Source organism: Lonchura striata, chromosome 4A (assembly GCF_050655825.1).
Source record: "Lonchura striata isolate lonStrDom1 chromosome 4A, ASM5065582v1, whole genome shotgun sequence".
Taxonomy (NCBI): domain Eukaryota; kingdom Metazoa; phylum Chordata; class Aves; order Passeriformes; family Estrildidae; genus Lonchura; species Lonchura striata.
Genome location: NC_140742.1, coordinates 15,365,031 through 15,392,253, shown reverse-complemented (window position 1 = coordinate 15,392,253; position 27,223 = coordinate 15,365,031). Strand labels below are relative to the sequence as shown.

General features: G+C 60.4%; 3 protein-coding genes across 7 annotated transcripts; 1 reads left to right on the top strand and 2 right to left on the bottom strand.

Annotated features, from left to right (window-relative positions):
• Window positions 1-1,826: 1,826 nt before the first annotated feature.
• UTP14A (UTP14A small subunit processome component) lies at window positions 1,827-8,092 on the bottom strand. Its single transcript, XM_021547742.3, has 14 exons — window positions 7,989-8,092; window positions 7,694-7,758; window positions 7,447-7,511; window positions 7,193-7,335; window positions 6,934-7,089; window positions 5,955-6,074; window positions 5,530-5,624; window positions 5,303-5,426; window positions 5,143-5,220; window positions 4,340-4,688; window positions 3,731-4,188; window positions 3,150-3,337; window positions 2,983-3,082; window positions 1,827-2,644 (listed from the first exon to the last, which is right to left on the bottom strand). The coding sequence occupies exons 1-14, from the start codon at window positions 8,046-8,048 to the stop codon at window positions 2,297-2,299; spliced, it is 2,349 nt and encodes a 782-aa protein (XP_021403417.3). The 5' UTR covers window positions 8,049-8,092; the 3' UTR covers window positions 1,827-2,296.
• A 1,283-nt stretch (window positions 8,093-9,375) lies between these two features.
• ZDHHC9 (zDHHC palmitoyltransferase 9) lies at window positions 9,376-21,843 on the top strand. Its single transcript, XM_021547819.4, has 10 exons — window positions 9,376-9,413; window positions 9,759-10,055; window positions 16,519-16,679; window positions 17,243-17,401; window positions 18,191-18,328; window positions 18,459-18,507; window positions 18,766-18,868; window positions 19,002-19,105; window positions 19,219-19,384; window positions 20,122-21,843. Exons 2-10 carry the CDS (start codon window positions 9,889-9,891, stop codon window positions 20,224-20,226), a joined length of 1,152 nt encoding a protein of 383 aa, XP_021403494.2. The 5' UTR covers window positions 9,376-9,413; window positions 9,759-9,888; the 3' UTR covers window positions 20,227-21,843.
• Window positions 21,752-26,727, bottom strand: SASH3 (SAM and SH3 domain containing 3). Of its 5 annotated transcripts, none has more exons than XM_085570987.1 (8): window positions 26,430-26,727; window positions 24,202-24,294; window positions 23,816-23,965; window positions 23,589-23,736; window positions 23,367-23,515; window positions 23,042-23,248; window positions 22,622-22,772; window positions 21,752-22,545 (listed from the first exon to the last, which is right to left on the bottom strand). In XM_085570987.1, exons 1-8 carry the CDS (start codon window positions 26,481-26,483, stop codon window positions 22,361-22,363), a joined length of 1,137 nt encoding a protein of 378 aa, XP_085427113.1. In that variant the 5' UTR covers window positions 26,484-26,727; the 3' UTR covers window positions 21,752-22,360. The 5 variants fall into 5 exon arrangements, with proteins under 5 accessions (XP_085427113.1, XP_085427115.1, XP_077642695.2 ...); XM_085570989.1 differs by having other exon boundaries at window positions 21,752-22,542; window positions 23,589-23,733; window positions 26,430-26,694; XM_077786569.2 differs by having other exon boundaries at window positions 23,589-23,733; window positions 26,430-26,635.
• Window positions 26,728-27,223: the final 496 nt, after the last annotated feature.

The following is a 27,223-nucleotide window of genomic DNA, read 5'->3' as shown; positions in this document are numbered from 1 at the left end:
GCCGTTCCTCACAGGATGAGGCAGATCCAGATGTGTGGCTACAGCTGTTCTCTCCCACGCTGAGCATCACCCCCACTCAGGCTGCCAGACCCACCAGCTCTGTGTGAGGCAGGGATCCATACAGGGATCTGCACCTCAGCAGGTCCTGCCGCTGATCCAACTTGTGACAGCTGCAGACCTGCTTGCTCCCGGTCTGAGCTGGTGTTACACCTGCCAGCCTCGGTCCTCTGCAGGGTCTGCACCTGAGCACTGCCCTGGTGCCACCATCTTCCTGGCCCTGGAGGGAGCATCGGAGCTGGGGAGGTTCCAGTTCAGGCTGGGGCAGGGCCAGACCTCGCGGGGCAGCGCTCCCCTCTTCAGGGACACGGGTGACACCACGCACGGCAGCAGCATCCTTTGCCGTGGGGCGGGCCAAATTGCCAAACTGGGGGGCTGAAGGCAAATGGGGGGTTCCCCCTCCCTGCTGAGAGGCAAACAGCAGGACAGCACCCCGCAAATCCTGCTGAGCCCGAACCAGCTCTGCTGTAACAGGCTCTCCAGACCATTCCCTGCCGGGTGCCCTGAGAGTCCCGGGGCTGGAGCTGAGGAGGTGGGCTGGGTGCTGGGACAGCCCATCGTGTCCAGCCAAACACTGCCTGGGCTGCGGAGGAGGAAGGCAGAGCCATTGGCCAGGGCAGGGGAGGGAGGGTCCCGGCAAGAGGGACAGGGACAGCAGTGTCCAGGGATCTCCTGACCTCAGTAGCTGGGGGTGGGGGGCGGCTCTGGGGGACTGCAGGCAGGTGGAGGGGCTGGCAGGGGACGCTGCCTCCCCCTCCTCAGGGCGCTTCACCTTTTACTGAAACAAACACAATCCCTCTGGCTTCAGGACATCTCTGGGGTGAAGGTTTCCCACGGCAGAGGGCCACAGGTTCTGCTGGGGCCACCAGCCTCGTGAGGGGCTCTTGGCGTCACAGCACAGAAATGCTCACTGCTTTATTTTTCTCTTTTCTCTTATTTTCTTTTTTCTTTTCTCTTTTTTCCTTTTCTTTTTTCTTCTCTTTTCTTTTTTCCTTTTCTTTCATTTTTTTTTCTTCTTCTCTTTTTTCTTCTCTTTTCTTTTTTCCTTTTCTTTTCTTTCCTTTTCCCTTGCCTTTTTCCTTTTTCCCTTCCCCTTTTTTCCTTTTTTTCCCAAGCAACACAACCATGGCCCCATCACGGGCCAGTGCCCTCTGACTCTGCGGCCCTGGGTGCTCCAGGGGCTACAGACACTCAGATGGGTCCCCAGCAAAGCTGTGACACCTGGCCCCTGTCAGCCCCCAGTCCCGTCCCAGTCTAGGGAGGGCCCTGGGCAGTGAGGGATAGTGGCAGTCAGTCAGCACGGAGGGTGTCTGCGCCCCGACCCCACAGAACAACCCCCATTCCCTGGTCTGACCCCGCTGCAAGGCAGAAGGGTGGCCCTGGGGACAGGCCGTGCCCGGGGCGGGCTGCAGTGCCAAGGTGGGAGGAGGCGTCCTTGACACGAGGGACACATTTCCTGGGATCAGCAGCAGCTCCAGCTCCTGTGCTGGGGCCGGGAAGTGCTCCTCCAACTGGTGCTGAGCACAGCCCACGTTGTAAGTGGGGGGAAAGGCCTGGAGGGATCCCTGCCCAGTCCATAAGGCACTGGCACATCCTGCCACTTGTGCTGGATGCACCAACCAACCCCTGGGAGGCACCTCACTGTCACACTCCAAGGGGTGGCCGGGCACAGAGCATGGGCTTGGAGGTGGGCAGCAGGAGTGGGGGCTGCCAGTGGACAGAGGCAGCTCCCAGCACGTGCAGAGCTGCAGAAACACCTGACAGAGCCATTTCCAGGTGATCAGGTTTATTAGGGCTGAGCAGGTACTCTGGGAGTGCAGGTGGACCCCAGAAACACCCCGAGGCCAGGCTCAGCATGACAAGGTGGGGAGAAAGCCCCTTTGGCCAAGATTTAAGAATCTATATAGGTACAAAAATGGGGATATAAAAGACAAAGGACAGGATGTTGACAACTATTCCAGTCCCTCACCATGCTCCTAAATGTGCCCCCACTATGAACTCCTGACCAAGCTTTCACCCTCAATTCAGCCAAAGCACCCAACCATGCATGGACCCCAAGGACAGGATGGAGGGCCCAACCTGGCCCTGGACACTGCCAAGGCAGCCATGCAGACAGCACAGGTCGGGCAGCCCTGGGTTTTATTCCAGAGAAAGAGGTAGAAGGAACTGGAGAGAACCAGGACCTGCTCCTGGCTCCTCTGCTCATTCCAGTTTGAGCCTCCAGGCTGCAGACACAGAGCTACTGTGCTCTGCGGTGCCGGGGCTGTGCCTTCTGCCCAGGCACAGCCCTCCCCTTGGGCACAGCCTTCCCTCTGGGCACAGCCTTCCCCCTGGGCACAGCCTTCCCCCTGGGCACAGCCTTCCTCTCGGGCATGGCCTCTCCCCCAAGCCTGGCCCTGCTGCCAGGGGCCGTGTCAGGGACATCCTCAGCTGAGATAGGCTGGATGATGTGGCCGGCGCGGGTGATGACTCGAGGGGCTGTCAGCTTCTGGAAGGCACGCTGAGTGTTCCACGTGGGGCCCAGGGGCGTCCGCATGCTCTGCTCGAACTGCTGGTGCCGCTCAAAGGGGAAGGGCAGCTTGCTGACCTGCGGGGACACCACAGGGGTAATGGCCCTGAGCCACCCAGCCCAGCTTTTCCAGCCCATGCTGCCCCCAATGCTCACTGCTTCCCACTTGTCCAGGACCCACTCACACTCTGCTTCCCTTTCCACTGCCAGCAGAGCCCAGGAAGGCTGGGACAACCACCACCACCAAGGGAGCAGCCCTGCACATCCCTCCCTTCATTTCTGAGCTGTTTAAGCTGGAAGCTAAGCACTGGGCAGGGGTTACAGGCAGGGATTGTGGACGTTTTGGGAAGGGATCACAGGAATGCCCCGGGCTTGCCCGGGCACTGGAGCTCTCATGGAGACCAGGTGTGGCCCACCTGATGAGCAGCTGCGTGGATATTACGCTTCTCGCTCATGATGACGTGGGGCAGGTGCTGGTCCTTCCGCGGAGGCGCCGGCGGCGCCTTGATCAGGAACCTGTGGGCAAGTGAGGGGTCAGGGCTGGCACGGGGCTGGGCAGAGCCCCAAGCTCTCCCCCACTCACCTCTTGACCTTCCTGGTGCTGGGTTTCAGGCCTGTGCCACCCCACTCGCCCCAGCCTGGCAGCACCAGGTTCACCGGCTGTGGCTTCATCGCCTCCTCTGCCTTGCGCTTCTCCCGGCGGAAGTCAGCGACCACATCGTCCCCAGCAAAGGCCTCCGTGATCATCCCGCGCTGCTCGATGCCACCCTCCTGCACCAGGACAAGCCACAGTGGGTTTAAGGGTTATTGGAGGAACTGGGAGAGACTGGAACAAATTGGGAGGCACTGGGAGAGGGTTTATGGGTACTGGGAAGAGTGGGAAGGGAGTAAAAGTTACTGGGCATTACTGGTGGGGTTTGGGGTTACTGTAAGGGGGTTTAGGAGTACTGGGAGCTACTAGTTTGGGGCTTCTAATTACTGGGAGGAGGTTTGGAGTTACTGGTTTGGGGTTACTGGGAGATACTGAAAGGAGGTTTGGAGTTACTGGAAGGGAGTTTAGGATTACCAGGAGAGGGTTTGGGGTTACTGAGACTTAAGGGTTTGGGCATTACTGGATGGGTGTTTTGGGTACTGGGGAGCACGGGGAAGGCCCATCCTGCTCACCTCCTCCTCCAGGACCACAGGCAGGCTGGAGCAGTCCATCTCCTGGGGCTTCCCATCCAGTACAGCCTCCAGGCTGATCATCTTCCTCTTGGTTGCTGCTTTTTTGGTATGTCTGTCCCCAGTTCTGGCTTTCTCCTGCTGCCGTGCTCGCTTCCCTGGTCTCAGGGCTACCAGCTTCTCCTGCTCTTCCACAAGCTCCTCCTTGGCCAGACTCTCCATATCCTCCATGGTCTGCACGCGGCGTAGCTGCTCCGAGAGCAGGAGCTCCTCCTGGGCCTGAGGGGGAGGCTCCAGCCCTGCACTCACCAACTCCTCGGCACAGTCTGGGGGTACTGGGCTGTCCCCCAGCTCCTCAGCACAGTCTGGGGGGACTGGGCTGTCCCCCAGCTCCTTGGCACAATCTGGGGGGACTGGGCTGTCCCTGGGCTGCTCAGCACCAGTCTCAGTCTCATCAGCACCTACATGTTGAGGGTAGAAATAGTCACTCCACAGGGCAGAGAGCAAGGACAGCTGTGTGAAACCAGCCAAAAATTGTCACCAGATCCCTCTTCCTTTTGTCCAGCCCCCATCAACCCCAGCCTACCCAGCTCTCAGCCTTGAGCTACTCACCATGGTCCTTGCTGTGCCCCTCGGGGTTCCCTGTCCTCTGCTGACGCTTCTGCTCAAAGTCTTGCAGCAGAGCTTCTTCCTCTGACAGCTCTTCCTCCTCCTCCTCCATCTTGCCCTTGCTCTCCACAGCAACAGGCACTGTGTCATCTCTTGGACCCTCCTGTGCCTCAGGCTCCGGGGCCAGGCCACTGGGCTTGCCCAGCATCCAGGGATTAGCCCCACTAGGCATGGGCAAGGCCGTGGTGTCCTCCTCAGGCACCTCACACGGCTCCTCCTCGGGCGGCTCCACCCGCACCTTCTGCATCAGCTCCTTGTTCCTGGCCAGCTGCTCCTGCAAGGCCTTGCGGGCCTGGGAGGCACCAAGAGGCTCTAACACAGGGCAGAGACAACATTCCCAACCTTCCCTGCCCTTCCCATTCCCAACCTCAGTCTCCCCTCCTTCCCCAAGCAATGCTGAGGATCCTGCCATGGCATTCCAATATATAAATGGGATTATAAGAGATAGAGAAACTTTATACTGTGGCTTGGAGGGACAGGACAAGGGGGAATGGCTGCACATTGACAGAAGGAAGGGCTAGATGGGATATTGGGAAGAAATTCTTTCCTGTGAGGGTGGGGAAGCCAAGGCAGAGATTGCCCAGAGAAGCTGTGGCTGCCCCATCCCCAGAAATGTTCAAGGACAGGTTGGTCAGGGCTTGGAGCAACTTGGTCTGGTGGAAAGTGTCCCTGCCCATGGCAGGGGGGTGGAACTGGGTGAGCTTAAAGGTCCCTTCTCACAAAACCCTTCTGTGGCTCCATCTCACCTCGAGGTCATACTTAGCCATAATGGCCCTGGATCGGGCCCATTTTCCCTTGTTCTGGTGCTTAAGGCTCATCCGCTCCTGGGGAAAGAGAAGCATCACACAGAGCTCCCCAAGGAGCAGGGCCCTCCCGAGGGGTGAGGCAGAGGTGCTGGGGCAGCACCTGCATCCTGAGCTGCTCCAGCTCCTCCAGCCGTTCCAAGGCGGCCGCAGGGTCCGACTTGTGCAGCTGCTCGAACTCCTTCAGGGCCTGGCGCCTCCGGCTCTTCTTGAGCACGCGGTGGTACCTGTGGCACAGGGGTGGCTCAGGGGCTGGGCAGCCACGGGTGAGGCAGGGCTGGCCTGCCCTGCCCTGTCAATGTGCCCAGCCCAGCACAGGCACAGCCTCACTTCTTGCTCTTGATCCGCTTCGCTCGCCGAGCCTTGGCCTCATAGTAGGACTGCAATGCCCGGGCCTTCTGCAGCTCCGCCCGCCGGCGCCGAGCCTGCCGGGGAGCGCGGGGTGAGGGAGGGGAATAGGGGGTGAGGGAGGGGAACGGGGGGTGAGGGAGGGCAGTGCAGGGTGAGGCATGGGATGAGGGAGGGGAGCATGGGGTGAGGGAGGGGAGCACGGGGTGAGGGAGGGGAGCACGGGGTGAGGGAGGGGAGCACGGGGTGAGCACGGGGTGAGGGAGGGGAGCACAGGGTGAGGGAGGGGAGCATGGTGTGAGGCACGGGGAGCACGGCGTGAGGCACGGGGAGCACGGAGCACGGCGTGAGGGATGGGGTCAAGGAAGAGGCCCCCAGAGCCAAGGCCCAGCAGGATAAAGCTTCACCTCCTCCAAGCTCATGGCCTGCACTGAGGCCATCTCCTCTGGTGTCAGCAGTGGGTCTGTGATGGGCTGCTGTGTCTTGTGGAGCAATCCAAAGATCTCCTGCTCCAGTGGAGTTCGGGCCTGTTGGGACAGTAGACATGGCAAGAGGATGAGGAGAAGTGCAAGCAGCAGTGCTCCCCTGGATGTCCCCATCCATTCTCACTGCCCCCACGTTGGTCTGTGGAAGGCCCAGAGAAGCATCCCCTGCCTTGGGGGACTGGGTGGCCATAGCCCCACTCATGGCTCCCACACCACAGCCCTTGGGCACTCTCCCAGCCACATGGCCCGGTGAGGGCAGGTAGAATTCCTCCCGCATTAGAAAAATGGCCTCCCAGTTGCCAGGCAGTGCTGACCAGGGGGAACCACACAGGAGTTCCAGGCCATGCAATGCCACGTCCCTCCAAAACAGAAAGGGACTTTTGGGCAGATCAGTGTGAGCGACAGGTTTGCTGGGAGTTCAGCAGGGGCTGCCCCTCCCTCACCTGGGCATCTGACAACTGCCAGGGACAGCAGTGCTCTCCTGCAAGCAGCACAACCCCACAACAACTTGCATTCAAAACCAAACACCTCCCTCTTTTGTAAGGAATGTTTCCAGGCACACAGGACTTGGCAAACCAATCCCCTCTGTCTCAGCACTTGTGGCCAAGGGACACTCCCATGTGCCTGGCCCTGAGAGGCTACAAGAAGGGACACAGCAGGCTCCAAACCCTCTGCTCACACCCTACCTGGCTTGTCCCAGATGGAATTTACACACCTGCTCTGTAAAACTGCCCTTCTAACCTTCCCAAGCTCAGCGGGCACCTGCCCAGTGTCACCCCCAGTCTGGGCCTGCCACCACTGCCCCTGGCACAGCCAGGAGACATCAACCTGCCCCAGCTGATCCTGGAGCCACCCAGCAGTGCCCCCAGAGCCACCCCAGCCGTGTGAGCCCCAGTGTCACCTTCCACGCTGAGGTGACCCTCTCCAGAGGGGTGACGGTGGCGATGTCCTGCCGCAGGGGGAACACCAGCTGCTCTGCACGCCGGTTCTGCAGCACCACCTGCTGCCACTTCCCCACCTCCTTCGAGCTGGTCACGTAGGCCGCTTCCCTCACCACCTGCAGGGGAATGGGACAGGCAGAGAAAGGTGATGGTGGCATCAGGGAGGCACACGGGGGTCCTGGAGGCTCAGCTCAGACTCCCCTGGCTCCCTGCACTCACCCTCTTGGCCTCCTCTTTGCTCAGTGGCAGCTCCACCGCCGCCTTCTGCTTCACTCTGGCCAGCTCCTTCCTCACACTGCCCAGCGTGGATTTGGGATGAATGGGCTGCAGCAGCTCCGACAGAAGCAGCTTTTCCCCAGCACCTACGCACAGGTGTGGCACTGCCGGGTGAGGGAGCTGGCCCAGCCCTCACGGGGGCTCTCGGCGGGCAGCGCCATCCCAGCTCCGCGAGCCCTGCCCTGCTCCCCGCTCACCTTTGCAGCTGACATTGAACTCGGACACCTGCCCGCTGGCCTCCGAGCGTTCCGCCAGCTTCCGCCTGCGAGAGAGACACAGAAAACACCCCCGAAGGTTCCTCGTGTCCGCCGGCTGCTCTGGGGGGCCTGGGGCCGGTGCCGAGGGCAGGGGCCGAGGACTGTCCCCTGCAGCCCTTGCTGGGCAGCCTCCCGCCACCCACGCGGCTGCCGCAGGAGCCCCGGGACGCCCGCAGCCGCCACTCACCGTTTGCGTCCGGACAAGGCGCTGATGGCCTCCAGGAGCTGCCGGTGCCGCCGCTCGCCATCCTCCTGCCACAGGGCACACGCGGTCACAGACCCAACCTGGCCCCAGCGCCCGCTCCCCCGTTCTCCCCGGTGCCCCCAACGGCACCGCCCGGCCGGCTCCCGGGCCCGACATCCCCGGCCGGGCCACGCCGTCCTCCGCTGCGCCCACCGCGGCCGGGAGAGCGCCCGGAGCGCCGCAAACAGCGGTGGAGGCTACCCGGAGAGCCCGTGACGCTGTTCCCGGCCCCGCTCACCCCCTCCTCGCTGTCGCTGTCGCTCCCCGCCGCCGCCGCCGCCGGCTCCTGCTCCGCCATGGCCCCGCACGCCGGTACTGCCGCAAAGCGCCGCCGAGTGTCGCGCCGAGCCCCGGCGCCCTGCCGCAAAGCGCACCGCCGTGACGTGCGGGTTGCCATGGCAGCGGGCCCGGCGGGCGGGGCGGGAGAGGCGGAGGGACCGAAGGGGTCCGGGAGGGGCGGACAGCGCCCCGCCCGCCTCGGGAGCCGCCGGGACACCGCAGTTCTGCGGGTCTTCGCTCCGTCCCTGACTCTCGTGGCTGCCCCCGGCCGCAGGGATTCCAGGATTCGCTGTTTTCCCCCGGGTCGCGCCAGTGCCGCGGGCTCTGGACGGAGCTGCCGCGCCTCCGGTTCCTCCCGGCGGCCGGACCCGGCTCCTGGGAGCGTTTTGGGGGTCAATAGGATCTGGAGGATGGTTGGAGCAAACACACGGAGTTGTCAGCCACGAAGCGGTGTCAGTGTCCGCCACTGCGCCCGCAGCGCCCGTCCTGCCCGCGCCCCTTGTCGTTCTGCTCCGTCCCGAGCCGGGCGCACGGGGGCTCGGGGCAGGAGGGACGGGGATAACGAGCTGCTCCCCGTCCGCTCCCGTCTCCATAGCAACAGCCGCGGGAAAAGTTCTGTGTTTTCCCCTCGGTTTGGCGCTCCGGGCCCTGCCTTTGCTGGCAGCCACGTGCCCGGCGGGAGCGCTGTGTGCGGGATTCCAAAGGGGCTGGGATGACAGGGATCGATGGGATGCCCCTGGCAGGATGCCGGCAATGGAATCCTGGGGGGCTCTCCGGACCCAACCCCACGGTGTGGGCGTGCAAAACCGTATGAAAACTACTGTGCGAAATGTGGGAATGTGCGGATGGGGCGGGAGGGGCGGGGCACCCACGACGGGAGCATCCCGTGCGCTCCCCGCGACGCTGGGACTCGGAAGCCCGGTCCTTGTAGACACCCGGGGAGAGAAAAGGTTAAAAGAGGAACGGGGGGCTGCACCGGGAGGTCTGGAGGGAGCAGCGGGGGATGAGCCCTCACGGCCCCGCCCCACCACGTGCCGCGCCCCGCCCTCACCCCGCCCTCCCTTGTCCGCACCGGGGCGGGTCAACCACGCGGAGTGGCAGCGCCCTCAGCCAATGAACCAGCGAGAAGAGGCGGGGTGGGAGGAGTCACCACGAAGTGACAGCGCCAGTGACCAATGGAGTGGCGAGAAGGGGTGCAGTGGGAGGAGCTGCCACGGATTGACAGCGCGCTCGCCCAATGGAAAGGCGGGAAGCGGCGGGGCGGGGCGAAGGGCGCGGCGGGACCAATGGCCGCGGCGGCTCCGCCCCGTTCGGGTGCGGGGCGTGGCGGCCCCTCCCGGCGCGGTGCGAGCGACCGGCGCGGCCCGAGCGGCACCGGCACCGGGTGAGCGGCGGCGCGGGGCCCTTCCCGGCCCCTTCCCTCCCTTCCCCTTCCCTCCCGTCTCCTCTCTAACCCTTCCCATCCGCGCTCTCCGCGGCTCCCGGCACGCCCGCACAGCCGGGGCTGCCGTGCCTTGTGTGGCCGGGCCCTGCCGCGTCCCCTCCCGGTGCGGAGCCGCCCACCCGAGGGTCTTCCTGGCCGCGCCCCGCGCCCCTCCCGGGTGGATTCCCACGGCAACGCCCCTCCCGGGCGCGGGGTTTCCATGGCGACGGCGGCCGCCGCCCCCCGTGCCGGTGCCGCCGCCGCCCTGGTGCTGACCGAGCGCTCTCCCCGTTCCCTCTCCCGCAGCCGCCGGCCCAGCCCAGCCCAGCTCGGCCCCGCGGGGCCCCGATGATGCTGGGCGCTCGGGCGGCGGAGCAGCAGCAGCAGCAGCGCCCGAACGTGCGGCGGCCGCCGCCGCCCCAGTGACGGCCCCGCCATGTCGGTGATGGTGGCGAGGAAGAAGGTGGTTCGGAAATGGGAGAAGCTGCCGGGCAGGAACACCTTCTGCTGCGACGGCCGTATCATGATGGCCCGGCAGAAGGGCATCTTCTACCTGACGCTCTTCCTCATCCTCGGCACCTGCGCCCTCTTCTTCGCCTTCGAGTGAGTTCCGCGGGGACCCACGGGACGGGGACGGGCCCGTGTGCCCGGGGCCTCCGGGAGAGGGAGGGAAGCGGAGTGCGGCTCTCCCTGTCCAGATCTGCTTCCTCACCCTCAGCAGGCTGACCCTGGAGGTTCTGGGGGGAATGGGCCCTGCCGGAGCCCTGCCGAGGGGTGACACTGGCCCTGCTTCCCTGTGGGTCACCTTCTGTCTGGGACTTGGCAGTCCCTTATCCCGAGTGCTCCTGGCTCCAGGATAGCCGGGGTGCAAGGGGACAGTGCTGCAGCCCTGGGGCACAGCCTGTGTCCCTGCAGCCCCCACATCAGCCCCACTAGGGAGGTGACCCCAGCAGGAGGATTAATGAAAAATGAGCTGGAGGGTCCTGCCAGTCTGACCTAGCCCCAGCCCCAGGCTGCAGTGCAGCCAGAGCCACGCTGGTATTTAGGAAGGATCCGACCACCCCTTCCATCACCTCAGCAGCCTAAAGACCTTCGGCCAAAACCTTTGATCCTGCTGAAAAAGAGGGATCTGCCACCTCTGAAATAGAGGGATCTGCCCTCTCCCCTCAGCTCTCCCTGGGAGCTGGGCTGGGGAGTTTGGCTGGCCTTAGACTAATCCTGAAATCAAAAAACAAGCAAAAAGGGAAAAGCCTATGTTTGTCTGGGCTGATGCTGCAGCAGGGGGCAGGACACCCCTGTTGCCTGGCTAGAGGATGAACTTGGATCAGCTAAACAACTGAAAAACTTCCCTTCCTCGGTCTCCATGGGCATGTTTGTGTTGTGGGGCAGCAGAAGGGCTGAAATAGGGTTGGGTAATACAAAAGGTTGAAAAGCCAAGATGAGCGAGTAAAAGGACCTGCTCACTGGCTAAGCCCCTGGCTATTCCAAAAAGCCCTGGGCCCAAATGCTGTCCTCCTCAGCATAGTTCCTAAGCCAGGGAACTTGTTTCCACATTCCCTGGCCCAGCGTGTCTCTCCCTAGTTCCCTGCCCGAATTATCTCTGTCTCAGTCTGAATTCCGAGGTACTAAGTGACACCGCTCTTGGTTTGATGTTTGGGGTTTTTTCCATCTGAAAAATAGGGCTGAGCCTTCCTGCCTTACAGGAAGAACTATTAAGTGTTGCTGCTCCAGAAACGCTTATTGCTGCACCAGAAACACTGATTTGAGGGATAATTGCTCTGGCTCCCTGTGGATCCTGCCCGTAGCAGGAGCATGAACCACATCCCGCTCTGCCTTGGTTGCGCTAAGGCAGAGTGAGCCAAGGCTGTTTTCCAGACCTAGGCTGTGGTTAGTCAGGAACGTGACTGGAAATTCCTTGAGAAGCCCCTTTCCATGCTCTGGCAGGCAGAGGCCTGTGGAGGAGTCGCTTGCACCGAGACATTGAGGCTGTGTGTAGACCTGGAGGGTGGGCTCTGCGGGGGGAATGCTGCTGGGAACAGGATCACCTCTGAATTTTAGTTAAATCATTGAGGGAGATAAGGAAAAGTTTGGGAAAATCCAAATACCCAATGAACTGATTCTTTCAGTGCAGAACACCTCAGTATTTTTTTTTTGTTTGGAACAGAGGAGATTGTTTTGAACTTGTTTGGGGATTTTTGAATTTGGGATAGGGATGAAATGTTGCCTTCCCAGCTGGAAACACTTCCCAAGGTCTCTGTTTCACTGATCAGGCTGAGATAAGTAGCTTGGCTGCTCAGGAGCCCTGCCTGCCCTGCATGTGTAGGGAGCTCTGGGTGAGGATCTCAGCCTCGCTCTTTCACTGTGTTGTCTCAGTGTTTGGCAGATTCTTTAGTGTTTGCGTGGAAATTCCTGGTTTCCCCGTGAAAGTTGCTGTGTGGATTCGGAGCGCGGCAGCCGGCGGTGGGCGGAGGAGCCTTTCCCTGGCTGTCCCTCACTGCAGGCTGCCTGTGCCTCTCCATTCAGCTGAATCACTTGCGCAGTCACACCTTGTCTGAGCGCGGCTCCGGCTGAGCCAGGATCTGTCTGGCTGCTCGCGCCGGGCTGGGCTTGATCCTGGTGCTCCGGGCTGCCCTGGCTCCAGTTACAGCTGAGGCCGGTGGGGACCAGCACCCACGGCAGGAGGAAAGCCACAACCCTTCCTTCCCAGCCCTGGAGCGATGGGGCTGCTGCTGGTGCTGGTTTTCCTCCAGGTTTCTCCAGTGCTGCCAGCTGCTCCGCGGTGTCCACAGGCCAGCGGGCTGAGCCGCCTCAGCCCCGTGCGTGGGAATTTCTGTGTGTTGATCCCCCAAACCGCAGCGCTGTGTTTTGGGACTGGGGAAATCTCTCCCTCCAGGAGCAGACAGGAGCCAGAAGCTGGCAGAACTCAGTGCTGTACCTGAGATCCGACTCCTCCCTCTTAGATAAGGCAGAGGGACGGAGCTGTGCTGGTTCCCGGGAAGGGCTCTGCAGCGACCGACTGGAGTCCTCTGCCCAAGGGCACCTCTCTCACCACTACGGAGCAGCTCCCGCTGCTCCCTGCAGAGTCCGAGAGCTGTGTTTAACTGGGTCTGCTCCATAACACGCCCTGTAAAATACAGTTTCACATCCTCTTGGCGTTATTTCAGACTCCTAATGGTACGTCAGCCCTGTGGTTGGGCACTTAGCTGTTGTCTTCTTGAGGTGCTCCCGCATAAGGGGACCAGATAAAGCACTTGTAAAAAATCCCTTTATGAACTGGGATGATGGGATGCAGGGAACTCTCAGGCTGGGAGTTCCCTTTGCAGTTCCCGTCTCTCCTGAAGTGCGTTCCATGCTCAGCTGAAGGGAATGGGATTTCTTTTGTCTCTGACTTTTCAGCACATCTGTAAATGTTAGAGGCATGATAGCACTAGCAACACCACTCCTCATGGGAAGGGGCTGCTCTGGGATTTTCCAATGCCCAAGCATGTTTGTCACTTTGTTTTTCCTACTTTTTTAGCTTTGTGGAGATGAAAATGTCTTTGTTTTCTGATGAGTTGTAAACACGTAAACTGCTCTTTGTGTGACTTTATTTTTTTGTTTTGATTTCCAAACCCCAGAGTCCCAAGGCTCACAGAAGGGCCTCTGAGCTGGCATTACCTCTGGTTAGATCTGTGTCAAGCATGGTCAAAACTTACACATGAGTTAATTCATGCTTTTTAGTCATTGTAGTTTGTCTCAATAGAAGTGAACTTTTTGATGTCCAGAGTTCAGCTTGTTTTGTGCCTGTTTCTGGGGGAAGTGGCCACTCCTGGGGTTTGGATTGAGCTTTTTTTCATATGTGGGCTCCTTCTCAGGAGATTACTCTGCCCTCCCTGCAGCCTCCACATCCTCTGTGGCACCCCCATTCCCAGGTGGATCTTGAGATGATTTGTCTGTGCAGAGATTTTTTTGAGATTTTGGCTGGGAAAAGAGCAATGACATCGGCATAACGCTCCTGTCTCCTGCCTCAGTTGTGTCAGAAACACATGGCATGTGCTGACAGTTGATGTGGCACTGCTGGCAGGTGGGGAGAGGTTCCAGGGAGAGCTGCAGCCCTGCCTGGTGCTGCTGGGAAGGGTTTGGACACAGTGGTGTGGCCGGGCTTTGGAGCAGCTGCTTCCATTCTTACTGCAAAGACAGCAGCTGGTAGACACCATTCCTTCCCTGGTGTGAACACCCAGCACAGCCAGGCTGAAGTGCCCTGGTGGGGCCTGCCTGGGAGATGTGCTGTCCTGTGGCTGTGGCTGCAGTCCCTGTGGCTTTCCCCTTCCTCCAGAGCTTTGCTCAACGTGCTGATTACAACAGACCTTCCCAAGTGGGTGCAGAATAACCAGCCAAGCACCGTAACTCATGGCACCTCCCAGCTGCTTCTCCCCCTGCTCCCCATTCCAATGATCCCTTTGTTCAGCCTTCCTGCCCCAGCCCACCCTGCTGTGATGATGAGTTGTGATAGTGCTGTTATTGTCTGCTTTTTGGTGACAGAATGCTCCAGAGCACAGATATGGTGCTGGGAATGGGGGGAGCAGCATCCTCACATGCCAACAGAGCATCTCTGTTGGCTCTGAGCTCTCCCAAACAAAAGATCTTTAAATGTCTGTTCCTGAGCAGTGAAATTGTCTTAGAGACAAGGCATAGACTGAAGATAGCCCAGTGCTAGTGAGTACCTGAGTACCAAGCAAGCCAGGACCTTGAGTGGCTGCTTTCCCTGCCCTGGACGTGCTCCCTGGAAGTCACCTGAAGAACGAGGCCCCATCAGCACAGGGAGGGTGGAAGACACATGGTGGGCTCCACGCTGGGCCTGGAGATGCAATTTCACCATGGTGGGAACTTTTCTGGCTCTAACCTCTGCCCTCACCTGGAAGGGGCCACAGATGCCAGCCTGGCTAAGGGGAGCTAAGCTAAGCCTGTGTGGAAGCAGGACGGCCATGGCTTGGCTTTAACACAGCTCATGGATCCATATTTAAATCCACAATATGTTCATGTTGTCACAGCAGTTCCAAAAGCTGTCATATCAGCTGGACAAGGGTCAGGCTGCAGCCCTTTGGGGCAGGCAGACAGTGTCCAGCTTTTAAAGGAATAATCACAGAATAGTTTAGGGTGGAAAAGACCCCCTGAGACCATCAAGTTCTGTGGCTGGTGACCATCTTGTCAGCCAGACCAGAGCACTGAGTGCCACATCCAGTTGTTCCTTGGACACCTCCAGGGATGGGGACTCTACCACCTCCCTGGGCAGCCCCTTACAATGCCTGACAGCCCTTTCCATGGAAAACCTTCTCCTGATGTCCAACCTGAACCTCCCCGGCACAGCTTGAGGCTGTATCCTCTTGTCCTGTCACTCTGATTGACTGGGAGAAGAGGCTGACCTGCACCTAAATCCATGTTCCATCTTCCTAACCCCATATTTCTACCCCAAATGGGCTCCAAGATTTTTGTTTACTTGCTGACTGCTCACAGCTGTCCCTGGACTTTGCCCTTGCAAAGGGAATGCAAAGTTATCTTGGGCTGCCTGAAGATGATAAGCTTGGCCCTCCAGTTCTTTGTGGGCAGGGCTGGGCACAGGGACATTGTTTTGGGGAATGGCAGAGTGTGCAGTGTCTGAAATGAAGGATGTTGGTTTAAGGCCCAGGCTCTGTGTGTTGCTGTGGGCTTTGGTGTTGCAGCTGTGACTGAAGCGTGCTGTAGCTTCAGTGTGCAGCCCTTCTGTCCCTGTCACACGTGGGGGACAGCGCTGGGGTCAGGCAATGGCCCAGGAAATGTTCCTGCAGTGGGCCTGTGGAGCCTGGTGCTGCCAGCTGGAGCTGGAAACTGCATTGTGTTTGGGGAATCTGTGGTGGGAATTAAATAGTGCTGTGGAGGCCATGGAAATGACCTTGCTTGGGGTGGCAGCCCCCTCAGGAGGATAATCACAGCAGTAGCTTGATGCTCCCATGGAGAGTAACAGTGGAAAACAGCAGGAGTCTGGGTTGGATCCATCCCTCAACAGCAGGGATAAAGGTGGATTCTAGAAAGCCAGGTGCCTGAAAGCCTGGGTGCCCAGCTGCACCAGGAGGCTGGGAAAGGGATGTGTGTGAGGAATGGTGAGACATGGCACAAGTGGTGGGATATAAGTGGGGTTTCCCTTAAACCGTAGCAAAGCTCCACAGGAACTTCACGCCAACATCAGTAGGGTTTTCTGAAGGAATCAGGGTAAAATATGTTTTTTTTTCAGCCCAGTATGTCTCTAAAACGTGACTTCTGCCCAGGCCTCCCACACAGTTAGGGCTGCAGCACCTCTGGGGACATGATTGTGGGTGTCCAGGAGAGCATGGGCGTAGTTTGCATCTCCTCTATCACAGTGGGATCAGCACCATAAACTCCTTGTTGGGCCTTGCAGTATTTATAGAGCAAACAAACCTTGTTCCCATTTGAGCTGGGTGAGTCTTGAAGCAGGAACCTTTCTCCTTTATTTGGAGCGTTCTAGTCCGTTGTCCCAGGACAGCCAAAGGAAGCCAGATGTCTTGTTGCATGGGAACGTTGTACTTCCACAGGAATCCATTCCTAAGAAGCACAGGATGCACTTAATCCCAATAATTTCTGTGGTGCTGGAAGTTCTGCTCTTTAAGGGTTAGCCAGAGATTCCCACCATCCCCACAGGCTTCCATGCCTTCTGGCTCTCCAGCTGTAGGGTCCCTGACCAGGCCTTGGGTGCTTCTCCCAGTGGTCTGGCCCATCCCATGGCAGCAGGAATTTAATGGACAAGGACTCTCCAGCTGCCTGGTTGTGTTTCTGTCATTCCTTAAAATGGGAGCTGAAAACAGAACAAATGCTGGGAAGTATCTGTGCCTAGCTGGTGGAAAACGTGGAGATGCTGTGATGGTGCCTGGCTGTTGGAGCTGCCCCAGGAGTGTTCCCCTGTGGTGGTGGGATCAGAAGGATGTACTGGACTGCTTCTCTGCTCCAGATCTAAGCAGTGCTGTGGAGTGCCGGGCTCTGACGCTGTGCCAGGCCATGAGACTCTGGCTCACTGTCTCCTGCCCCGTGCCCGCAGGTGCCGGTACCTGGCTGTCCAGCTGTCCCCGGCCATCCCCGTGTTTGCAGCAGTTCTCTTCCTGTTCGCCATGGCCACGCTGCTGCGGACGAGCTTCAGCGACCCCGGCGTGATCCCGAGGGCCCTGCCCGATGAGGCAGCCTTCATTGAGATGGAGATCGGTGAGTGTGGAGTGGCCAAGCTGGTGAGGGTTGGAAAAGCCTTGTTGTTTATGGCGTATTTCTAGGTTACAGTCCCTGTAGAACTTATCTTCCTGGCTGGACCTGTGAAAGTGAGGATTGCCCCAATCTGCTGGCTCACTTTACTTGGCCAAGTTTCAGGAAGGCAGCACGATGTACCTGTATCCTTCTCTGGGAGCCGTTTCACCGGCTGCTTTCTCTCCCATAGCTGTGTACATACAAACTCAGTTTGCTTTTGAGACGGGGTGCAGAAAGCTTGGAGTGGTCCCTTTGATCCTTCAGGGAGAGAGGAGGTTTGGTGGATGCAGGTGATAATACCCAGCCCACTCTCAACATGCCAATGAAAGCTCTGGCATCCCTTTATCCCTTTTCCTGCCTCTAAGCTGCCAGGTTGGCTCTGGCCTGCGTGAGCAGAGCTGCAGCCTCCGGCTCCGGAGCCAGCGGGCTCCGATCCCGCTGGGTGCAAAGGCAGGGAAGCGAGTTGTTGTTTGAGGCCCGTCGTGTTGTAGCAGCAGGTCCGATCTGTGCCCGCTTCTCTCTGGCAGAGGCCACCAACGGCACCGTGCCGCAGGGTCAGCGCCCGCCCCCGCGCATCAAGAACTTCCAGATCAACAACCAGATTGTGAAGCTCAAGTACTGCTACACGTGTAAGATCTTCCGGCCGCCCCGCGCCTCGCACTGCAGCATCTGCGACAACTGCGTGGGTGAGTGGTGCTCGGGGCTGGCCTGGCCCTGCTCCTCACAGAGCCTCGGGACAGGGCAGAGCTGCACCCAGGATCGTGCTGGGCAGCTCTGGACTGGTGGAGTGTCCAGGCTGCCTCGTTTTGTGCTGGAGGAGCTTGTGGTTTGCTTAGAACCTGGAGCCAGGTGCTTCCTCTTTGCCAGGGCTTTGGCAATAATCGAGTCCAGCTGCTCTGTGTATATGAGCAGCCCATTTTGGAGTCCCACTGGACTCTGGCCTTGCAGGACTGGAGGGTTATAGTGGAGAGCTCCTTCATCAGCACAGAGATTGTGCCGTTCCCTGGGGTGCCCTGCTTGTTGTCTTCCTTCTGTGTATGTAACTAGCTCTTGCTCAGCGTCACTGCTCCAGGCAGAAATTCTGTCCTTTTCGACCCCTTTCCTCCTCTTCAGATTCCCAGCCTTTGTGTGTTTATGCAGTTTCTTGAACTTTCTCCTGATTATTCCAGGGTAAGAACTTGGGGACTCCCAGGCCTTCATCTAACCCATGTACTGTGGCTGTTGTACCCCAGGGAGAGAAGACACATGGAGGGTCAAGCTCAAATTCCCTCTTGCTGTGCAAAATCACTCATTATAAAATAATTTTGGACTTTCTGACTTCCTGAAAGGAGGTCAGGATTTGGGGTCCTGACTGAGCAGAGGGTGGAACTCGGCAGTTTGTGTCTGTCTGGGAGAAGTGGGAGCACAGGAGCAAGGATCTAGAGGTGGGCAGGGCCATGCCAGGGCAGTGCTGATTTTCATCTTGGCTTCCTCAGAGCGCTTTGACCATCATTGTCCCTGGGTGGGCAACTGCGTGGGAAAGAGGAACTACCGCTACTTCTACCTCTTCATCCTCTCGCTCTCCCTCCTCACCATCTACATCTTCACCTTCAACATCGTCTACGTAGCACTGAGTGAGTCTGCCTGGAGAGCTGGGAGGCAGGGAGGGAGTGGTGGTGGTGTGAAACCAGAGTTAGGGAGTCAGAAAGGGAGCTGGACTCAGTGGCATGTTCCTGGTGGAAAAAATCTCTTTTTGTATTGTAGAATCTCTGAAGATTGGGTTTCTGAACACGTTGAAGGAAACCCCAGGGACATATCCTTCCATGGTTCCAAGGGCTTGACTTCTCCAAAACTGGGGGTTAGTGGGAGCTGCACTAGGGAGTGGCTGCTTAGGCCACTCCGAGTCTTTCTGAGCATGGATGACAATGTGGGGAGCATTTTCTTGACTTTTGGGAGGAGAATAAAACAGAAAACAGTGGCTAGGAGAGCAAGAGAAGTTGATGTTTGTGGGGGCAGTAACAGGTGGGCTGGGCCTGCTTTCATGTTGTTCCCAGTCCTTAACTGTTCTCACTGTACTGGAGGTGCTCATCTGTTTCTTCACGCTGTGGTCAGTGGTGGGGTTAACTGGGTTCCACACCTTCCTGGTGGCACTGAATCAGACAACCAACGAAGACGTAAGTAGAGCCTTCCTCTTCCTCTGAGCTGTCGCCGTTTCTCAGTGTGTCAGGGCTGTGCACAACACAGGGATCTGGGTGCTGGGGCAGGGTGGCCGTAGAGTAAACCTGAGTTTGTGCCCAACTATTTCAGATTAAGGGGTCCTGGACTGGGAAGAACCGTGTCCAGAATCCCTACAGTCATGGCAACATAGTGAAGAACTGCTGCGAGGTGCTCTGCGGGCCCCTGCCCCCCAGGTGAGCTGCTGAGGGGCTGCCTTGACCTTTGTCTTCCACCAGCACTTCTGCTGGGAAGAGAGGTGGGATTTGGGGAGACAGGGGTCTCTGATGGCGTGGCTGTGTTCCTGCAGTGTCCTGGACAGACGGGGCATCCTGCAGCAGGAGGAGAGCACAGCTCAGGAGGGGTCGTGCCCACGAGGACCCGGCACACAGGAGCCCCCGGCCACGCAGGGCCCTGGGCAGGCCCAGGAAGGTGGCATGAAGCAGCAGGACGGCAGCATTCCTCCCCCCAGTGCCGTGAGTGATCCCTTTGGGTGCTGGGGGGACCCTGGGACAGTGGGAGAAAGCTGAGAGTGTGACTTAGGAAGGACAAAATTACATGGAGGGTCATGTGAGAGGCTGCTGCTGTAAAGCTTGTTTGCTCTGACCCTGGAAACCAGTGTCTTGGTTTCCTTGGATTTCTTCAAAGGACATCACAGCTGGCTGTAGTTTTGGAGATCAGTCCTACCATGAGAGCACTCAGGAGCTGTTGCCCATGGAGCTTAGTGGGGCTGGGGAGGGCTGAGAGGTTGCAAACATCTTGTTCTGGTGCTGTGTGTGAGCTGCAGGACTGTCCCTGGGATCTCCATCCTTGGAGAAAACTGTTGTGTCTCTGAGCAACCTGCTCTGTGTTTGAAACTAGTCCTGCATTAAGGACATAGTTTGACAGGAGACCTCCAGAGTGCCCTTCCCACCTAGATTATTCCATTAGCGTGGTGGGAAATGGCTCAGCTTGCTCTTGCTTGGGCACGAGCTGCCCTTCTCTGATGGACACAGCCCCGCCAGCTTCTGCTGGAGCAGTCCAGTGCTCCAGCTCTGTCTGAAGCAGCTGTTCTGCCTGTTGGGTGGCCCCTGGTTTTGGTTTCTCCTTTTCCCAAGCCCAGCTGAGACTGCTGCTAGTGGAGCTGGAGGTGGTAGGGGAGCGGTGGGACCTGTGTGCTCAGGCTCTGCACTGGGGATGTCCCTGCAGGTCACTCTGTCCTCTCTCTCTCCAGGTCCCTGCGCCGTCTGTGAGCGACACCGAGATGCCAGAGGAGAAGCAGCGAACGCCTGGGGAGCTCCCGGTGCCCTCCCCGGACCCTGGGCGAGCAGAGCACTAGCATCTGCTTGGAAGGGAGAACTTTGTTGTTTTGTCTAATCAAAGCTGGAAGTGGTGGAGGAGAGGAGAAGGGCTGGATGGCAGGCGCCTGATTCCCCATGGCCATTTTGCTTTAGTCGTTACTCCCCGCGGTGCGGGCAGCGCTGGCCTTGCGCGGTGGCACGGGACAGCGAGCGCGGGTGGCACGCCCTGGTCACCGTGGGGCACTGCCAGCGCCAGGCCTGCCCGGGACCGGCCTCTGGCTCTGTCCTGGGTGCTCCATCCCGCCTCAGGGCTGGGGCTGTCCCTCCGCCCGGGCCCAGCTCTGACAGGGCAAGGCTGTCAGGGCCGGCCTGCTCCCTCCTGCTGAGGAATCCCCAAGGAAGGGGAAAGCAATCGTGGCAGCAATGTCCTCTCTCCCCTCCTCCCTCCTTCCTCTAATCTGTTCCGTTGTTTTGTGGTTGGCGTGGCAAAGCTTGTCAGGAGATGTTTTGGTGCCCCAAGGACCCAAACAAGTGGGAAGGAGTTCTGCTGGCAGCAGTTTTTAAGTGGCTGTCCTCCTGTGCTCCTTTCCATGTGATGTAACAAGGCAGCAGCTATGAGGGACCCTCCTTCCTGTCCTGCCTTGGTGCTCACACCACCCTGGGCTTCAAGGGAGAGAGAGAGGGCAGCCAGGATGGACAGCTGCAGGGAAGCATCTGCCTGTGCCACTGGCTCCTGGCTGCTGCTGGGGCTGCATTTGTTGCTGGGTGTCTGCACTCAGCTGTGGCAGAGCAGCTCTCCAGGACCTCAGCCCCGATCTGTGTTGTGTCATTGCATCCCCTTGTCCCCCCCTTGCCTTGTTCTGCTGTTCTCAGCCATCCTAGACTGGCTTTGGGAGCCTTGGATCTTCCCAGGATTGTGCCAGCTGCTCAGGGCTGGACTTGTGTGTCCTCGACAGAGAAGGAGAGGCTGGGGGGATGGTGGGTGAGCTCTGTGCCATGGCAGGGCTCCCCCCACCCCACAGTCCCCATCCTGCACTGGCAGGACCCTCACACCTCTGGGGTTTTGCAGAGGTCTCTGGTGGAGGAGAGGCCCTGGCAGCTCCACGTCCCTTGTGCTGGGCACTCCCGTTCCTCCCCGCAGGCGTGTGATGGCTGCTGGGGGTGTCCTGCCAGGCCAGGCCCGTGTGTGTGCCCGTGATGCTGCTGGCTGGCAGCGAGGGGTGTGGTGTGAACGTGGCACCGGCACTGCCCCCTCTCCCGCCGTGTGGGGCCTCTTCTCCCGGGTGAGAGGGCAGAGCTGCCACAGCTGCTCCCAGTTGGAATGTGGCCGCCCTACCATGGCCCTCAGCCAGCCCAGCCGCATCCCGTTCCATCCTCTGGGGACAGAGCTCCTGTGCCCCGCCCCGTGGGAGTTGCCCCAACACGCTACTGACCAAATCTCTAATTCGGTGCGAAAAAGTGTGTATTTTGGCTTTGCTGCTCCCTGTTCCACGAGGTGTGTGGAGTGCTGCCTGCTGGGACCTGCCTGCACGGGGTCAGGGTCTCCCGAAGGAAGGAAGGGGGTTGGGTGAGGGTTGGGTGTTCTTTATTTTTTTTTTTAATTATTTTTTTTAATTTTAAAACAATGAAGGAAACTTAATTGGTTTGAAAACGGCTGAGCTGTAGCCCCTGCGTGTCTGTGCTGCCCCAAGCCAGCTGCCTCTTTCCCCTTCCCTGTGCGTTTCCATCTCACACTTCCAGGGTGTCTTAGCTGTGTTATCTGCATCTTGCTGTCCCCCATGGCAGGTGAGAGGGTTCTTTGTGTGTCCATGCTGAGAAGTGACAGTGTCCTGGGCAGGCTTCAGTTACCTGCACACACAGCTTCCATCCCCAGCTCTCCCTTCCTGAGCCTGCCGGTAAACCTGGGAAAAGCAGCCAATGCCCGTGGTGTCTTGGCGGGGAGCACGGTGCCCCAGCGTGCCCAGAGTTCCTGCCTCGGGGCAGTGATGCCAGGCAGTGCCATGCAAAATGTCCTGGGGCACCTTGTGTCCACCCAGCACATGGCTCTGGTGCAGGGGCCGAGCCGGGCCCCGAGGTGCCACCACTGGGGCTCCCTGTCCCCCGCCAGCAGCCGTCCCCTCCAATCCAGCCCCCCTGTTAGGGCCAGAGCGGGAAGTGGCGGTGCCGGCGGGCTCAGGGGGATTCTGCCATGGAGAGAGCCCCCAGCTGCTCCTCAGGACCCAGCTCAGCCTCCTCCCGGCTGCCATCCAGGGTCTCCGATCCCTCGAAGCAGCCGGAGTCCCGGGGAATGTCCCCTTTGGGCTCTGAGGGCGATGGCGGGGCCTCGGTGGTGTCACCATCCTCTGGCTCGCTGGCTGCTGGAGAGGGCCGTGGTGTTAGTGGTGCTGCTGGGGTGCCCGGCCAGGGCTCCCCCGCCCCTCCCCAGGCTCTTACTGTCATAGTCCAGGAGGAGCTCGGCAGCCGTCAGCAACTTGGCGCGGTGCTGGGGGTCCGTGATGTGCAGTTCGTTCAGGTGGGTCTCCCGCAGCTCCTTGAAGTCCTCCAGGGTCTGGTACCCATTCAGCAGGAGGGTGGGGGTGTGTTCCTGGGTGGGGGGTGTGGGTAGGGGTGAGCAGGGCTTGGGTGGCTCCCCTGGCTCCCCCTGACCCCAGTGTTGGCCTGTAGCTCCCCCCTCAGTGGGTTCACAGTGGGCACTTACCCACATTACCTAGAAATGCCCCACGTGTCCCCTCCGTGCCGCTGGGTGCTTGGTGGGGGGACCCAGGAGGTGGGGGATAGTGAAGGGGAGAGGGGTTGGTCGCACTGCAGGTGCCGTGCTGGGTGCTGCTGTCCCCCTCAGCCCCTGCCCCTCACCTGCAGGTTGATGCGCTCCAGCAGCTCATGGAGGGTCTTGGGCTTGAGGCGCTTGTTCCGGCTGGAGCCCCGGCTCCTGCGGGCAGGGACCGTCTCCTCGGGGATCACATCCACGTAGATGAACTTGAAGGAGCCCACCTTGTTGTTGAGCAGCCCGGTCCAGGTGCCCACAGGTGGCTTCTCGATGATGCCGATGATGTCCCCTTTCTAGGCCAAGGGACGTGGGATGGTGGACAGGCTTGGGGACAGCCAGGGAACAGCCCCAGCTCAGGGGGTCCCTGGCCACCCTCCCTCCCTGCCCAGGGCCGCAGTGGCCGTGGCTCACCCGCAGCTTCAGGGAGTCCTTGTCATAGGGGCTGGGGGTGAAGTCGGTGTGGACGCGGGCCCGGCCGCAGAAGGGGCCAGTGTAGGCGGGGACGGTGTCCTCCAGCAGCTGGCTGTCCCTGGGATCGCCAGGGCTGGGAATGTCACTGCCTGCAGAGAGGAGGGGGTCAGGATGTGCCCGGCTGGGGACATGGGGCCAGTGTCCCGTCGGGGCTGGCCTCACCGCTGGACATCTGGCGTCCGAGGGCCGGGCGCCCGTCCTCCTCCTCCTCCAGCTCCAGGAACAAGGGCACCTTGTCATGGCTCTGCTCCTCCACGCTGCTGGCTGGGGACAGGGGGCATGGGGACCCCTCCGCCTCCATCTCTCCCTGCTGAGGGTACCGGGGTCAGGCCGAGGGAGGGGGAGCTGTCCCCCTCTCCCCTGTGCGTGTCCCCACGCCCCCTGCTCACCTTCCCCTCGGCCAGCGCCCTCACAGCCATCCTGCCCATCTTGCGGTTCATGGTGCGGGAGATGACCGCCCGCCACTTCCTGCCCAGCTTCGTCCCGCTGCTCCGCACGGCCTCCTCAGGCCTGGCAGCGCTGGAATCATCCTCGGGGATCTGCCAGAGCGATGGAGAGTAAAGGCAGAGCCCCCCACCCTGGGCAAGCCTCAGCAGGGTCACACAGGGCTGTGAGATCCCAAATCCCACCAGTGCTGGCACCCTGGGGCTGCTCCATGACACGTGGGCCACTTTTAAGACCAGGAGTTTTGGGAAACCAGCCCTGAAATGGGCTGTTCCCAGGGGAGCAGGAGGTGTCAAGGGGTGCTGCTGCTTCGGGGGTGCTGGGAACTCACGTTCTCCTCCAGGTTGAACTCCTCGCTTGACACGGGGGAGCTGACCTTGGACTTGTTGAAATCCTTGAAGCTGCTGGAACGCTGTAGGGAAAGCTGGGAGCAGGGGCAGAGGTGTGAGGGGGGAGATGGAAAGGTGGGAGATGGGCTTCTTCCTGCGTTCCCTGCCCCAGCTCCTCTCTGCTCTTTGGGCTGCTCTGCCCATCCCAGGGTGATGCCAGTGCTGGGAGGAGTTTTTTGCTCTTTTCCAGGAGCTGCCATGTGTCATCAACCCCCTGGAACTGGGATGTGGAGCTCTTGGTGCCTGTGCAGCTGCTTGGCACAGAATTCCCAGGGCAGGGATGCTCTGGTGTGAAGCCTGACACTGCCATGCTGGGAACATCCCAGGGCTGTGCCACAATGCCACCCTGACACATGGGCCAGGATGTGGGGGCACACAGGGCTCTGTATCTCCTCTCAGCACAGGTGGGCAGGCAGTGAAGGGCCACATCCCTGCTGCTACCACAGGGTCAGCTCCAGGACCGAAATCCTGGAGGCTTCATCCATGTTTTCCACCTGTGAGTGTCACCCCATAACCCAGAGAGCACACCCCCAGCATCACCAGCTGGCTTGGTGCCACCTCCATGCCTAAGCCATCAAAGCTGTTTTTGGATCTCAGTCCTGGCACACCTCTCCACCCCTTGCCCATTTTGGGTCTTTCCTGTGCCCCCTGCCTGCCTTCCTCTCCATGGCCTCAGGTGCCTGTCTCACATGGAAGGGTTTCTCTGTGCCAGGAATGTCCTTGGTGCCAGCAGAGCTACCTGGTCCCAGGTGTCCCTCATCCCTGGATGCCAGCACCAGCGTGCTGGCACACTGGGACATGGTGAGCTTGGCTGCCACTTCCAGCACTCTTGAGGCGCACACACCACAGTGCTTGCTTTGCCACTACCATCACAGGGATTTCTGTTCTCAAGCAGCTCTGCCAGCTCCTGTTGTAGCGGAGGCCTTTCCCAGCCCTGCACAGCCTGGCCCTGTGCTGTTCCCTCTTTATTCTCCTTCTCATTGGCTCCACTGAGCACCCCTGAGCCCTTGGTTTTGCCATTCCTTGCAGAGGGCTGGCTCACGGTGCCACACCCAGCTGCACAGCCCCTGTGGCTTCATGCCAGCTCCAGCTGCATCCGTGCAGAGGGGATGCTGGCTTTTGCCCTGCTCCCACCCCAGTGCCCTGAATCCACCAGATCCAGACACACTGAAGCTTCCAGGGCTTCGGTGCTGAGATAAAACAGCTCTGAGATAGAACTGCCCTGGGGCTGGAGGAGCCATGGAGAGCCTGGATGTGAGTCAGGGGGGCCGGGCTGTCCCTGAGCAGAGCAGGAGGGGGAAGTGAGAGTGGCTGTGGCTGGGCAAGGGCAGGGGATGCCCACTGGGACTGGCCAGGGTGGATGGGCCACCCCAGCGCAGGGAGGAGGACTTCACCCAGGTTTCCTGTGCAAGCTTGGCAGCATGGAGGAGCTGCCATGGCAGGGTTTGTGCCTGTCACGGGCAGGACCTCTCCACCAGGCACTGCCCCTGCTCTCCGCGATTTGCAGATGTTGATGCCAGCCCAGCAAAGCTTGGCAAGAGCTGAAGTGCCAGCTGGTAGGAGACCCGGCAGGGGATGAGGAGCCAGTTTTGGCCCTCACTGGTGACTTCATGCTCCAGCCTTCAGCCGCGGGGTGGCACACGGCCGTGCCACGCAGGGGGCTCTCGGGAGGCCGTGGCACTGGCAGCTGGCGCTCCTGCGGCTCCCACCTCGCAGCGGTGCTGCCGGAGGAAGCTGACACACGTGACGGAGCTGCAGGCTCGACCGCAGCACCTTGCTGCGCAAGAGAGCTGCACACCCGCACCGCAGCCATGTCCCCCGCCAGGAAATGACGGGCGGCCGCCCACGTCTGGGGAGGCCATGGGGAGTGGGGGGCCACATCCTCCCCCAGCAGAGCTCCGCGGGTCCCACCGGCACCTGATCCCGAGTGCCGTGCATCCCAGCCACACGCCCCACCAGGATGGAAGCCAGAGTGGGAGGTGGACAAGGCCAGGACCACGCACTGGCGAGGCCACAGTGGCTGGTGGCAGGACGGACAAACTGACGGCAGGGCAGCTGCCGTGCTGCCCCAGCCCTCCTGCTCAGCATCCCACGGCAGCCCAGGCTCGAGCAGCTCTGGATGTACCGGGACATCGGCGGTGCGAGGGCACCGGGATGCCGCAGCACTCACCTTCCTGTGCCCCGGCTCCTTGTCGCCGGCGTTGGAAGGCTTGCGGCGCAGCATGGCGCTGGGGCCGGTGGCGAGGGCTCAGAGTGCGGCAGCGGCGAGCGCGGCCCGACCCGACCCGTCCCGTCCCGCGGCACCGGCACCGAGCCGGGAGCGCACAGGAAGCGGCGGTCACATGAGAGGCGCTTGCAGCCGTGCTCGGGGTGGCTGCCGAAGCGCGGGCTGGGGCAGGAGGAAGGAAACCCTCCAGCGAGCTGCTGCCCTGCCCGGGGCCCCTGGGTGGGGACGGTGTCTGAGCCCTGACACTTCTGGGCCGTGCCGCCCCTCGGTGATGCTGCCCGTGCCCTGCCTCCCCTTGGCAGCGCCGCCGCCCCTCGGTGATGCTGCTCCATCCGCAAATGGGCATCGTGCGTCCCCCGCATGGAGAAGGTGACAGTCCCAAACTCCTCTGTTGTGCTCGCCCCCGTGCCTGCTCATCCTGCTGGGACACGATAGCCAAGCTCTCTGCGTGACACTTGGTCTGGGATGTCCCCCGTGTCCGCAGGTCCTCGCACGCAGGTGGGACGTGCTCATGGTCACCCCGCTGCTGGCACCCGCGGGGATATCCCTGCTCGGGCTGGCTGCCCTGCCTCTTCTCACTCCAAATCCTCCATCTTTTGCCCCACAGCTGAACTCTGCCCAAATCCATCTCCCCACTGTCGGCGTTGGCTTGGTGGCCTCAGGGCTGGACAAGGTGGCACAAGGAGGGTGCCAGGGGTGGGGTTGGGGCCGGACTCCAGCCCCAACTCAGCAGCGAG